This window comes from Cyprinodon tularosa, unplaced genomic scaffold, assembly GCF_016077235.1.
Source record: "Cyprinodon tularosa strain WSP-4 unplaced genomic scaffold, ASM1607723v1 ctg24, whole genome shotgun sequence".
NCBI classification, from domain to species: Eukaryota; Metazoa; Chordata; class Actinopteri; order Cyprinodontiformes; family Cyprinodontidae; genus Cyprinodon; species Cyprinodon tularosa.
Window position 1 is genome coordinate 1607151 of NW_024038896.1, and position 11712 is coordinate 1618862.

Below are 11712 nucleotides of genomic sequence, written 5' to 3' on the forward strand. Positions count from 1 at the left end.
CTTCAGTCTGGGAAACCTGGACTAATAAGCATTGAAGACCCCTGACATACAAATAAAACCATTTGGTATCATTCCAACAAGATGTTTTATTCACGTTCTGACAGATCAAGGATTGGAGGATTTTTCTGTAATGGTTACATGCAGTAATAATTGCTACCAACTACACAAGAGTTCTACAACTACACCTAAAGATCTCTGAATAAAAAGTTGGTTCCAGCTGTGGTGGGGTGTGATTAATATCAACTCCTGCTTCGCCCGCTCGGTGCAGCAGACCCGCCCCTCGGCCAGTTGCGCTGGTTCCTCCCAGTGGGAGTGCCACCGTTCTGGAGAACCAGCTCACTTCCTTATCGCTGTTTAACCCGGCTTCCATAAACAGGGTAATAATAAAAAGATCTTCCCCTGCTATCGAGATGCTGTCACGGTCTCCGTGTGTTTACCGCACGCTGGGTCGGTCCCTGTCTGCGGCGAACCAGGTAAGTAGGGAGGAGACGGACAGCGAACCGAACAAACTGCTGAGTGGCCATCAGCAGAAACAAGATAATCAGAGCTTAAAGTTACTTTAAACTTGACAGAAAGAAAGGTTATTTACTTAACAGTGTTCTTCACTTTAACAGTAAATCATACCGAGCAATCTGGATCATAGAAAAACTAAGAAATTTATTTATTTTATTGTGGAGCGCTGCACATACAGTCAGAATTAGCACGAAGCAATGAACTGGGATGGAAAACATAAAATCATGCAAGCAGTCAGTACCAGGTTTAAGCAAGAGGTTAATGGAATAATATGTTCTAAAAATATATAATGGGAAAAAAAGCAGTTATATTGCTGATAGAAAATAAAGAAATAAACAACATTAAAAATGCATACATATTATTATATTAGATTTGTCCTAATCAGATATTGATATATGATCTGATACATGGGCGGTTCTTGACAGGGGCCAACGGGGGCCAGTGCCCCTGTTGATCATGTCCTGGCCCCCGTTATGGCCCCTGTACTGAAGACATAATACTTAAAAGAAATTCTAATAATGATCTGGGCTGGAACAGACATGGTTACTGATAAGTCCTTTTCATTTTTCATTCAAAAACAAATAAGGTGATAGCTTCAGTGGTACTGAGATAGGATCCCAGTTTTCATCTGCTAATTGTTTTTTAATAAATGCTCTAATTCTTACAGATGAATTTAACAGTTTTTCTTGAGTTCTAATTAAAATTTTATAGAAAACTGTAGTTTTAACTTAAATTAAGTCAAAAATATGTAAAATCCCTAAATTATAAATGTATATTGACCTCATAAGAAATAGAATTTTTATTGAACCGAATTGAAAAGAAATTTCACTTCATGCAGCTCTCTTAATATATTTGAATCTCTTTCATGCTTTTCTGGGCCCCCATGAAAACACTTTTCCCTCTAATACAGATGGTGGAATATTTATATATATATATATATATTTTTTAATTGGTCATATATTTACAATTACTTGACAACAAAACACTGTGGTTAATTATGCACATTAATATACTAACATTAATGATAAGTACAGAATTCACGCTCTTTTCAGAACTAGATGTTGTGTTATATGAGGTAAAGAGAAAATGATGTGTCTCTTATTAAATAATTTATGTAGATGTTAGTACTTGTAAATATCAATTTTATGCAGAATTATAATTGATAAAAGTAGGTAAGTAATGATGGAATGATCGAAAAGATGTTCGCCCCATAAATCAAACCTCAAAGAATTGTATCCACTATGCTTTTCATCTAGAAATCACAGATTTTTCAATATTTATGCCACTATTTGTCAGCAAAGGTTGAAGGAAAGTATAGTTTTTCTTTATTTAGAAAATATGGATGTTGTGCCGATTAATTTTCAGCTGCCCCTCAGTGTACATTGGTTATTGCCTGGCCACCCTTGTAAAAAAAAATTCTTACTACGTCTCTGATCAGATTTCCTTTAAAATCTCTGATATTAGAAAGCTCACAGACACACTTGGCTTCTATCCGCTTTTGTTTAAAGTTTATGCAACTCTTTGGTGAATAGATAATAGGTCAGCTTTTTTTCATACCGTGATGTTGCTGGTTGTTGTTCTCTGTTGGAGAAATATAACCTGATCAGGCCTTTTCTATCATTCCACACTTCAAAATAAGTAACAAAAGGATGTGTGTTTCATGCTGATATTTGTCTCTGGTCGATATTGGTATCAGCCATACTCAAAGCTGCGTTGTATGAGTATTAGAAAAAGTTGTACTGGGACGTCCCGATGGATCAGACTTAAGACAGTAATTACTTTGAAATGCCAGTGAAAGCAGCTTGATATCTAATATAAGCTTTTTAGCAGAACGAGTAATGGACCATAATTTAGTCCATCTCCCACTCATCCCAAAATAAGCAGAAATAAGTCAAGGTGCAACTTTTAGCCCTAGACATAGTGGTGGGACCATCATTCTGTGGGGCTCTTTGCTGCCAGCAGTAGTAATGGTGGGACTACTACTGGCAAAAGTAGCACTTCTTGGATGGAAAAGAAGGAGGGACAACCTTCATTTCCTGAACCTGAATCTTATATCTGAAACTACAGAGACCATGTGTCTGAAAACCAACCATTTGAAATGGAGCAAATGGGAAAGAGTGCTCTGATATCTATAAAAAAATATATACTCAAAGGTTGTTCATGGCTGCAGTCTGTATGGTCACAGAACAACATGCCAAAAGGCATTTTAGTGTTTTCATTTGGGTGTAAAACATCTTCAAACTATGGTTGCACACTAAAGGGCTGGTTATACTCCTGCAGCAATGTGTCGCAGTGAGCTTGATGCAGACATTTTTGATTTATGCTCAATATTGAAGCTTGGTCTGCGCTATACGCTGTGGGTCTCTTGATTATTCCAACAACAGAGGGACATGACAGCGAAAAAGAGCGTGGATCCAAGTGGAAAAAGGGTCCCATCCTTCTATCGCACTTGACTCTTTTAGCTGGTCAAACTTCATAAGTTGTGTTCCTGGTTTCGAAGTATAAATCAGCCTAAAGTCATGTATTCTCATACTTATAATATAACCAGATGATTGGATTTGGAAAGCATTAATAATTCAAGATTAAAACCTGCTCTAAAATCCCTAAAACAAGAACTCCATAGCTTCGTAGCTCTTTTTAAAACTCACTAAAAGTGGTGTAACCTGATAGCTGCATGTCTACACATGAACCAAAGAACTATGTTTGGTTGCACTTTTACCATCTCCACCTTCCCCAGACATCCCACATCAATAGGTTTTAGCATGAGCGGCTTTACTAGACAAACATCAGGTTAGTAGGGGAAAAAAAACAACAACATAACAACGCTTTGGAGGAGGGCCCTGCCCAGAAAACACACACATATATGAGTCATACATGGTTCAAAGCCAACAGCAGTCTGTTTCCTCCACACCGGAAAATGAAGCGGTTTAACCAGCTGTGGAAGCTCTAAGTGTTTTACTGTCTAGAAAGGAAAAGGATTCTTTATCGCGTTCATAAAAAATAATGTGTGTTTTGATTCACAAAGATCGAGGTAATAGATTCATTGGCTGCTTCCTGAAACATACCAAGAACCATCTGGGAACTCATAGTTAAATAGTTATTTAACTGGCATTTTAATGGAACGTCCCCTTGTTAAATACACTGTAATATACACATAATGGATTTAAGATCAATTTAAAAAGTAGGCAGGTGGGAATCCAAAAATTATCTGCACATTATATAAATGTTAAATACATACATTTTTAATTAACACATTTCAGTGGCTTAAAAAAATTTGAGAAAATGACCTTTCATGATATCTTTCAAAAATATCAGCACCCAACCATAAAGATGTAAGAAAAAACTAGAAATAGGTTCTATAGAAATCCATCTTACTATTTCTGTGGTTCAAAATGAATTGACTTTTTGTATTTGTATTATTTTCATTCAAAAGAAAAAAAGAGTTTTAAAAGCATGTTTAAGAAAAGTTATTAATCCACAGGCCTGTGTTTTAAAAAAATGAAACCTTTATCTTTAAAATCCAAAATTTATAATAATATTTCAGTCACTGGTTTTCTTGGGGTGTAAATATGATAAACCAAACTTCAAAATGGAAAGAAAAGAACATGCCATGTAAGTCAGGTCATTAGCAATCTGCCTTTTTCTACATTTAAAACTAATATTTAAATAGTTTAAAGCAGTGGTAGTGTAATTCACAGTATGTTAATGATGGAAGGTAAACAAAAATCTTACAACTTCTTTTGAAACAACAGCAGCAAAATGTGGCTCCCTCTAATTAAGCTCCAATAAAAATCATTTATTAAACAGGGTTTGGAAAATCATTTTTATTCAATTCATTTTCCAAGTATTGATTAGCATAACTGTTAGAAAGTCTTAGCTTTATTGATAAAATTTTCATCCATCTGTTTTCTATCATCCATCTGCTTGCAAAAGATACTTTTTTCAGTTTCATTTAAAAGGCCTAATCATTAGAGAAATATCTGCCCTTAATTCATAGCTAAGTTTTTTATTTTTTTAGGCTGCTAAACAGGATGAGAATCTCTGGATTTTATTTTAATGAGACACAATAAATTTTGCTGCTATTTTCAAATATCAGTTATTGTAAAAATGTCCATAGCTGTATATTGTTTATTTATTCTCCAGGTGCACATTATTTATATCATTGAAAGACTTTACAGTACAGTTTTTATTATTTATCTTTTAACTCTTCACTAGTATGTTATTCTTATACACTGTCCTAAGGTCCATATTTGTGTTACCATTTTTTTTAAATAATTAATTTAAAGGGATTTTCTATTCTATTTTATTCTATTCTAAATTCATTCCTGCAAGGAAATTTATTTAAAGCTGCCTTTTATTCAGAGAAACATTTTAGCTATGGAGGTAAATCAATCTAATCCCCTTGTTTTGCTTTAAAGGTTTATAATTTGAGAATTCTGCCGAATTTATCAGGTAAGGTTTTCTTTGACTGGATTTGAAAACCGCAACTACACTGCAAAAAAATCTAAATCTAGATAAGTCATTTTTTCTTAAAATAAGTGCATTTGTTCTTGAATTGAGGAGGTGAAAGAGACATTTTGCCAATGAAACAAGACAATTTACACTTAAAATAAGAAAACACAATTGGATTGTCTTATTGCAAGTGTATATTATCTAATTATCTTATTTTAAGAGTGAAAATACTCGTTCCATTGGCAAACTATCTCATTTACCTACTCAAATTATGGGTAAATATACTTAATTTAAGACATTTTTACTTATTTCTAGATTGTTTTTGCAGTGTATATAAACTTTATTTTTATATTATGTGATTTAATGTATTCAATTTATGTTGCTTCCTCTGCTGCATAACCATTTGTCTCATTCTGGACCAAAAATTATTGATAAAAAATAATTATTTTTCTTCGCATGGATTCAAGCTTTTAAATTAACTCATCTAACCTTTATTTGCTCAAAGGTCGATCGCTCTGCAGCCAGACTGTTTACAGGAAATCCCAGCCGTAAGTTCTCTGATCACTTGTTTTGTTTGTTTGTTTTTTTTTGTTTCAGCATTTTTCTTAACATTAATCATTTAATGAGTTACCAAAAAATAAAAGAAAACATCAGACATTAAACATATGTTATCACTTTAATGACATTTAATAGAAAGTTGATAGATCAAATAGTTGCCCTTGTTTAAAAGTATTTTAATTTATTCAATTGTATATGCTTTTTTTTCCATAGAGCCTTCTTGTTGGTCCCATCCAGTTCATACCATTGCAGATATTTCAGGACATCTGCTGCTTACAGTATGTAGAATTCTCTATAATCATTTTAAAGGAACTCTCCTCGTGTCTCTAATGGTAACTCGTATATATTTTTGGACTTTTTCTTATAGGAGACGAATTGGTGACAATCAACACTCCTCCATTTGCTGAGTCAATCACAGAGGGTGATGTAAGGTGGGAGAAAGGTTAGTATTTATCAACTCTAAGGAGATATTGTTAAGCTTTCTGTTTTGCATACTAAGCAGTTTTTAATTTCTTTTATTTTAAGCTGTGGGTGACTTGGTAGCACAGGATGAAGTGGTGTGTGAAGTCGAGACTGACAAGGTTTGATATGGAAAATTCAACTCAGTTTTTGTTGTTGGTTTTCCTGTGAAAACACATCCTTCCTCTTCCAGACATCAATTCAAGTCCCTACGCCTGTAGCCGGTGTGATCGAGGAGCTGCTGGTCCCCGATGGAGGAAGGGTGGAAACCGGAACTCCGCTGTTCAAACTACGGAAAACAGGTTTGATCATTTTGACAAAAGTATTGTCTAAGGTTTTACAACATTAACCATGCTAATTAGTTTTTTTTTTTTATATAAAATCTTTATATTTAGAAATTTAGATTTTCCTATACATATACAACATTTGGAGTTCCTTAGTGCTTAATTTTCTGCCCATTTTTATCAGTGCCTATATGTTTTTCCTAGTTTAGAATATAATCATTTAAATATACTTTACACACATATTATATTCAACTTTAAATGTTTATTTTAACACATAAAAACAGCCATTAATATCAACTGAAAGACTATAAAATAAATAAGTAAATTATGCATGTTTTTCAGTCTAAATGCAGATAATACAGAGATATTTTTTTTGGGGTCCCCAAACCACAGTGTTAGTGATTAGGAATCAACCAGACTAAATAAGATACAGACCTTATCAGAAACCTAAGTCCCTTTACAGACTTTATACTGCTACTATAAATACCGTCAAAATGAAATACATTTTGTGCGAACAGGTTGAAATTGATGTCTCCTTTTTTTTTTTTTTATCAGCAGGTTTGTTTGTTGCCTATATGACCATGATTGTTGCAAAAACTGAATAACATTAATCTTGCAGCTTTAGCTCAAGCAAAATATCACTAAAAGCACCCTGACTGAATAGAAAGTGGCACACTCTTATAAAGAGTGTCTTATTTCTGGTATATAATGCACTTAATGTCCTTGGGCCTAAATGAATTATGAATAAATAATCAATTTGTATTTGTTCTCTTTTATATGCTTAGTCTAAGTAGCACTATTTACGTTTGTTCCTTTATTTCCCTCTAAATCCCCATGATTAACTTAGAGTATGAATGTTGCTATAAAAATTTTTACTTTAATTGTCTTAAAAAGACAATAAATGGTACAAACTTGATCCATAGGTATACAAGACTCACTATGCAGCATAATGCGGTGGACTTTTTGTTAATGGGTTTTTTAATCTTGAAGGAAATTGAAAGTAGATGATTTGATGTTTTGTTTTTCAATTTCAAAGATTTAAATTCACTATTTTTTTACGTAGGAAAGTTGAATAAAATGTGGCCTAAAATATAAAGGCAATAAAGAAGTATAGCAGGACATACATGTAGTAAGTCTTTATAGTATCTTTAACACAACGTGTTAAATATTCATAATATGTTTTCAAAAATCTTCCTGTTTTACTGATGCAGCAGAATGTTCCACTGAGAAAAATCATTTTATTTTGTTTTTACTGGTTAAAAAAAAACATTGCATCAATTTTTACAGAATAAATTCAACTGATGCCTTTATATTTGGCATTGTCTATAAACTATTTTATATCTTGCCACTATGAATAGTCAGGAGGATAGTGAAGAAGGAGGAAGGAAATATTATTGTGAGAGAACAAATACTAATGTAAAGGAATCTTTATATCAACTGTTTGCTTTAAGGCATTTATGCACATCTTTATCAGGAATGCCAATAATTGTAAAGCATGGTGTGTTTGTATTAATATTAAACCATTCATACAGCTAACATCTCACTTCTTAGCTGCTCCAGCTGCCGATGCTGCTCCTTCCCCATCTACAGAGGATGTTGCTCATCCACCACCTCCACCTCAGCCCTCTACCTCTGCTGCCTCATCCCCACCTCCATCTCAGCCCTCTACCTCTGCTGCCTCCTTCCAACCTCCACCACAGCCTGATTCAGCCCCACCTGGTATGTATCTCAACACCATCAGTTATTAATAAAATAGAAAAGTTTTTTTTTTTTCTATGGTCTAATTTGTTGTTTTCTACTATTTCCCCTCACTTCTTGGTGTAGCTGCTGTTGTCGAACCCGTTCATGTAGCTCCAGCACCTCCAGCAGCGGGAATCCGAGGGGAAAGCAGGGTAAAGAAAAGCTGAGGGAACATTTGTTTCTTTCTAGGCATTTACACCAAATTTAAAGGAATACAGACTGCAGGTTTGTTTCATGTGTTCAGGAAAGAATGAGCCGTATGAGGCTAAGAATTGCTCAAAGGCTCAAGGAAGCTCAGAACACCTGCGCCATGCTGACCACCTTCAACGAAGTAGACATGAGGTGAGTTAAGGAAAACCACTGGAAACATCTTGGACTGCAAGCTTCACTTCTGATTCCATCTTCCCTGATCTGCTGTCATGTCTGCCATGTTTTCTAGTAATATCAAGGAAATGAGGAAGCTCTATAAGGAGGCTTTCTTACAGAAGCACAACGTCAAACTGGGTTTCATGTCGGCTTTTGCTAAGGCGGCTTCGCATGCTCTGATGGATCAACCTGCTGTCAACGCTGGTAAGTGAACACAAGCAGAGCTCCAAACTGTGTCATATACACTATATTGCCAAAAGTATTTGCTCACCCATCCAAATTATTGGAATCAGGTGTTCCAATCACTTCCATGGCCACAGGTGTATAAATTCAAGCACCTAGGCATGCAGACTGTTTTTACAAACATTTGTGAAAGAATGGGTCGCTCTCAGGAGCTCAGTGAATTCCAGCGTGGAACTGTGATAGGATGCCACCTGTGCAACAAATCCAGTCGTGAAATTTCCTCGCTCCTAAATATTCCACAGTCAACTGTCAGCTGTATTATAAGAAAATGGAAGTGTTTGGGAACGACAGCAACTCAGCCACGAAGTGGTAGGCCACGTAAACTGACGGAGCGGGGTCAGCGGATGCTGACGCGCATAGTGCGAAGAGGTCGCCAACTTTCTGCAGAGTCAATCACTACAGACCTCCAAACTTCATGTGGCCTTCAGATTAGCTCAAGAACAGTGCGCAGAGAGCTTCATGGAATGGGTTTCCATGGTCGAGCAGCTGCATCCAAGCCATACATCACCAAGTGCAATGCAAAGCGTCGGATGCGGTGGTGTAAAGCACGCCGCCACTGGACTCTAGAGCAGTGGAGACGCATTCTCTGGAGTGACGAATCGCGCTTCTCCATCTGGCAATCTGATGGACGGGTCTGGGTTTGGCGGTTGCCAGGAGAACGGTACTTGTCTGACTGCATTGTGCCAAGTGTAAAGTTTGGTGGAGGGGGGATTATGGTGTGGGGTTGTTTTTCAGGAGCTGGGCTTGGCCCCTTAGTTCCAGTGAAAGGAACTCTGAATGCTTCAGCATACCAAGACATTTTGGACAATTCCATGCTCCCAACTTTGTGGGAACAGTTTGGAGCTGGCCCCTTCCTCTTCCAACATGACTGTGCACCAGTGCACAAAGCAAGGTCCATAAAGACATGGATGACAGAGTCTGGTGTGGATGAACTTGACTGGCCTGCACAGAGTCCTGACCTCAACCCGATAGAACACCTTTGGGATGAATTAGAGCGGAGACTGAGAGCCAGGCCTTCTCGTCCAACATCAGTGTGCGACCTCACAAATGCGCTTCTGGAAGAATGGTCAAAAATTCCCATAAACACACTCCTAAACCTTGTGGACAGCCTTCCCAGAAGAGTTGAAGGTGTTCTAGCTGTAAAGGGTGGACCGACGTCATATTGAACCCTATGGATTAGGAACGGGATGTCACTTAAGCTCATATGTGAGTCAAGGCAGGTGAGCAAATACTTTTGGCAATATAGTGTAGCTGGCCCTCACTTTCCTGTTATCTCTGACCAGCGTTCCTGTCTGTGGTGGAGAAAATAATCCAGTACAAACACAATGTTTCACTCCAGTTGCGGTTATTTTTTTTAGCAAAATATTGCTTATAGGCCAAAAAAGTATGATTTTAATCTCATAGAACCAGAGTACCTTTTTCCATGGGATTTTTACATTTCTGTGCACGGTTACATGTCTTGTTGTTCAATGCTGTTTTCCATTTTTACAATCAAAGCTTGAATGGTACTCCAGACCTTTGGATTATTGTTTTATTCCCCAAGCAACTGTTATAAACTTCCAAATTTTTATGACAAGACTATTTATGTGGTTTGTTCAAGAATCCTGTTTTTGGATCCTGGATTTTATTTAAGGATATCAGAGTAAAGGAGGCTGACTTTTCCTTTTCTCCCCCTTTTTTGTTTTCTAAAAAACGTTTTCTTTTCACTTCAGTTACCACAAAGAATCCCAAACTGACATTTTAGGATTAACTAATGAAACATAAAATAGTTGAAAGGGTCTGAATACTTTTGCAACACATTGCAGCAAGTATCTCTGCATACGGTGGAACATGGGGTTTGTTTTTAACATTCTAGTTTCATCACAGGCCCAGATTCTCCATAGAAGCTGACCTATGTTGGATCGAGCATCTATCTTTGAGTCAAACTCTATTATATTTTTTCCTCCAGTCATTGACGATACAAGCAAAGAGATCATCTATAGAGATTATGTTGACATTAGCATTGCCGTGGCAACTCCAAAGGTATGGCTTTCACTAATTAAAAGTGTATAATGATTGTTACTACTGCTGCTAAAGTCTTGATGACTTTGACTTCCTACAAATCTGATGTAGTTTTACTTCTTCATGCCTTTCACCTGGTAGGGTCTTGTGGTACCAGTGCTACGTAACGTTGAAGCTATGAATTTTGCTGGGATTGAGAAAGCCATAAATTTGTTGGGAGAAAAGGTAAACGCCACCTGCAGACATTTTTATTTTCTTACTGCAGAATTCTGAGAAGTATTTTTCTTGTTTTTCATCAGGCTCGTAAAAATGAGCTATCTGTTGAAGATATGGATGGAGGAACATTTACTATTAGCAATGGTGGCGTGTTCGGCTCCCTGTTTGGCACCCCAATCATTAACCCCCCGCAGTCGGCCATTCTTGGCATGCATGGCATCTTCGACCGACCAGTGGCCGTCGATGGAAAGGTTGGCTTTGTATCTTAACAAAAGGATCTACCTGTTAGAAGAACATTGTATTATATGAGGATATAATGAACAAAACGGTCTGTTTTTGCAGGTTGAAGTCCGACCCATGATGTATGTGGCGCTGACCTACGACCACCGGCTCATCGACGGCAGGGAAGCGGTCAAGTTCTTGCGTAAGATCAAAGAAGTGGTAGAAGATCCCCGGCTGCTGTTCCTGGACATGTGATGCTCCACACATCTCATTAATCCTTCAAAATAGTTTGACTACACTAAATGAATGCCGCAGAAAGACAAATTATCCTCCAAAGTTGCATGAGTAAAGTCAGGTGAAGGTGAAACATTCCCAACCCCCAAATGGATCTAGATCTGAATCGAGAACACCATACTTTTTATTTTTTTTAGAAGAACCCAAAGCTTTAATTGTTACAGATCCAAATAAATTACCTTCCAGTGTTTGGTAATCTTTATAATACTTGATGTTTCATTTTTTAAAGTCCCAAATCAATTAAAATGTTGTATAAAACGTCTAATAAAGTGACCCTTCCAATCTGATGCTGCCACTACCAGAGCTTATGTTAAAGGCTTTTAATTAAACGGAATTTTTATTGAAGCAACTTGGAGTCTAACTG

General features: G+C 36.6%; 1 protein-coding gene across 2 annotated transcripts; it reads left to right on the forward strand.

Moving 5' to 3' along the window:
• The first annotated feature begins 280 nt into the window (after window positions 1–280).
• Window positions 281–11712, forward strand: LOC119785071 (dihydrolipoyllysine-residue succinyltransferase component of 2-oxoglutarate dehydrogenase complex, mitochondrial-like). Of its 2 annotated transcripts, XM_038287470.1 has the most exons (16): window positions 281–473; window positions 4932–4965; window positions 5471–5513; window positions 5737–5801; window positions 5891–5965; window positions 6049–6104; window positions 6176–6284; window positions 7818–7883; window positions 7923–7985; window positions 8091–8158; window positions 8251–8348; window positions 8446–8576; window positions 10564–10637; window positions 10758–10841; window positions 10916–11083; window positions 11175–11712. In XM_038287470.1, exons 1-16 carry the CDS (start codon window positions 411–413, stop codon window positions 11307–11309), a joined length of 1332 nt encoding a protein of 443 aa, XP_038143398.1. In that variant the 5' UTR covers window positions 281–410; the 3' UTR covers window positions 11310–11712. The 2 variants fall into 2 exon arrangements, with proteins under 2 accessions (XP_038143398.1, XP_038143397.1); XM_038287469.1 differs by having other exon boundaries at window positions 282–473; window positions 7818–7985; window positions 11175–11711.